General features: G+C 43.8%; 1 protein-coding gene across 1 annotated transcript; it reads left to right on the plus strand.

The window, feature by feature from the left end:
* The first annotated feature begins 549 nt into the window (after positions 1-549).
* On the plus strand, positions 550-1,434 carry LOC123979251 (intraflagellar transport protein 43 homolog A-like). Its single transcript, XM_046063091.1, has 3 exons — positions 550-672; positions 810-872; positions 1,132-1,434. The coding sequence occupies exons 1-3, from the start codon at positions 565-567 to the stop codon at positions 1,240-1,242; spliced, it is 282 nt and encodes a 93-aa protein (XP_045919047.1). The 5' UTR covers positions 550-564; the 3' UTR covers positions 1,243-1,434.
* The last annotated feature ends 341 nt before the right edge of the window (positions 1,435-1,775 follow it).

Here is a 1,775-nt window from a genome sequence, read left to right on the forward strand (position 1 = left end):
CCACACGTGCCATTGCTAAGTGTCTTGCTTTATCGGGCTGAAATGGAGAAATAACAGTTGGGTGTGATTTATGCAACTCTGTTACCAGGGTCCCGACTAACCGGGCCCTTTGATTTACAGGGCAGTGAGAGACACGCCGACATGTGTCGAATATGTAGCAAGGCTATGACAGCGGTGGAGGTTATTAGGCTGGGGCTTGCTCTCTGTGCGAGATAATATCCACATTGAACTCATTGCGAGGGCAATGTAGCGTGTAATGTGCAGTAAGTAGGACTGGCATGCACTGCTAGGCCCCGGCCACTTTCAGAGCCCCCCCACTTAATTCCAACCCACAGATAAGCAGCTGGGTTTCAATTTGAAGCGTTTACCACTTGGCAACCATCTCTTGCTCTCTGTGGTCTTTGCTTGAAGTCTTGGAGCTTTATTGTGCACAAACTTTAAACTTCTACAAAGCCACTTCTCAGTCTTGGTTTGCAGGCAGTGTGAAAGCACTGCAGTCAGGCTGGCTACTATGTTTCTTTGACATGTTGTCCTTATTGAACTACAGGTCTGTTTGTGTATCCAATGCTTATTCTCATTTTCTGTCACCCTGTTAGCATCCAGGTGAACCGTGTGATCACCTACAGAGATCTGGACAATGATCTTAAGCATTATTCTGCGTTCCAGACACTAGTAAGTCAAGGACATTTATTTTTATATCTCTTTGATATTCCTACCTCTCTTCTCGCCAAGGTGGTCCATTTAATTTTGCAGCCAACATCACCTCTGTTCGTGCAAGCTACGTGAATTTTACCATGTTCTTTCTTCAGGATGGAGAGATTGACTTGAAGCTCCTCACCAAGGTTTTAGCGCCAGAGCAGGAGGTGAAAGAGGTGAGTGAGTTTTTAGTAAATATAGCTTGTGAGCTCCCAGCGAAGGCCCGTCCAGCTGTTTCTAGAGCACCAGGGGAGGTTGCCGCTCTGTCTCCCAGGTAATCAAGATTTATGATGTGTACATTAACACCCTCTGCTCTCCTTCCTCATTCTCCTCTCTTTGCTCCCTCTGTTCCCCACGCTCCCTTTCTTGGTTATGTCTCCCTCTAACTCTCTAATTCTTCTTTTCTACCTGTTATGTCTCTCTTTTGTTCTGCAGGATGATGTGAGCTGGGACTGGGATCATCTGTTTACAGAGGTGTCCTCAGAGCTGCTGATGGAATGGGATCAAGGAGAGAGTGAGGAGCAGGCTGTGTTGCCTGTAACATGAGGAGGAGGTTTGGACTGGGACTTTAAATAGCTCCAGTGGGAACTGGGTGAAAGTCCACTACACAGAAGGGCCAGTGACTTTGGTTATAGTAACTTTAATAATGTTTGTTATCCAGAATTTATATTTTGTAAAGTGTATATACAGTGTTTTTTTGTAGTTTTGAAATAAAGTTCACTGTGAACAGTAAACAGAGCAGTGTTGTCCTACCCTTTCTTTGTTTAGGTTTTTGGAATTTCACCCCTTTTTTGTTTGTTAGTTTTTAACAGCCAAAAGGCAAACTGATTTTGTTTGAAAAGCTCCCCTGAAAAAAAGCTGTCACAGATAAAAATGCCCTCCCTATACTGCCAGCATTATCAACACCCTCATACAAGTCCAAGGTTGATAATCAGCTAAGCTGAAATCCAGTTGATTGTGTTCAAATTAACATTCCTCATTAAAGCCCACAACCTTATTGTTATTGACTGTGCCATTGACTTTATCTTCCAGGTCTTCGATAGGAGCAACCCCTTCTTCACTATTATCTCAAATGCATT

The sequence above is a fragment of the Micropterus dolomieu genome, linkage group LG11 (assembly GCF_021292245.1).
Source record: "Micropterus dolomieu isolate WLL.071019.BEF.003 ecotype Adirondacks linkage group LG11, ASM2129224v1, whole genome shotgun sequence".
Lineage (NCBI taxonomy): Eukaryota > Metazoa > Chordata > Actinopteri > Centrarchiformes > Centrarchidae > Micropterus > Micropterus dolomieu.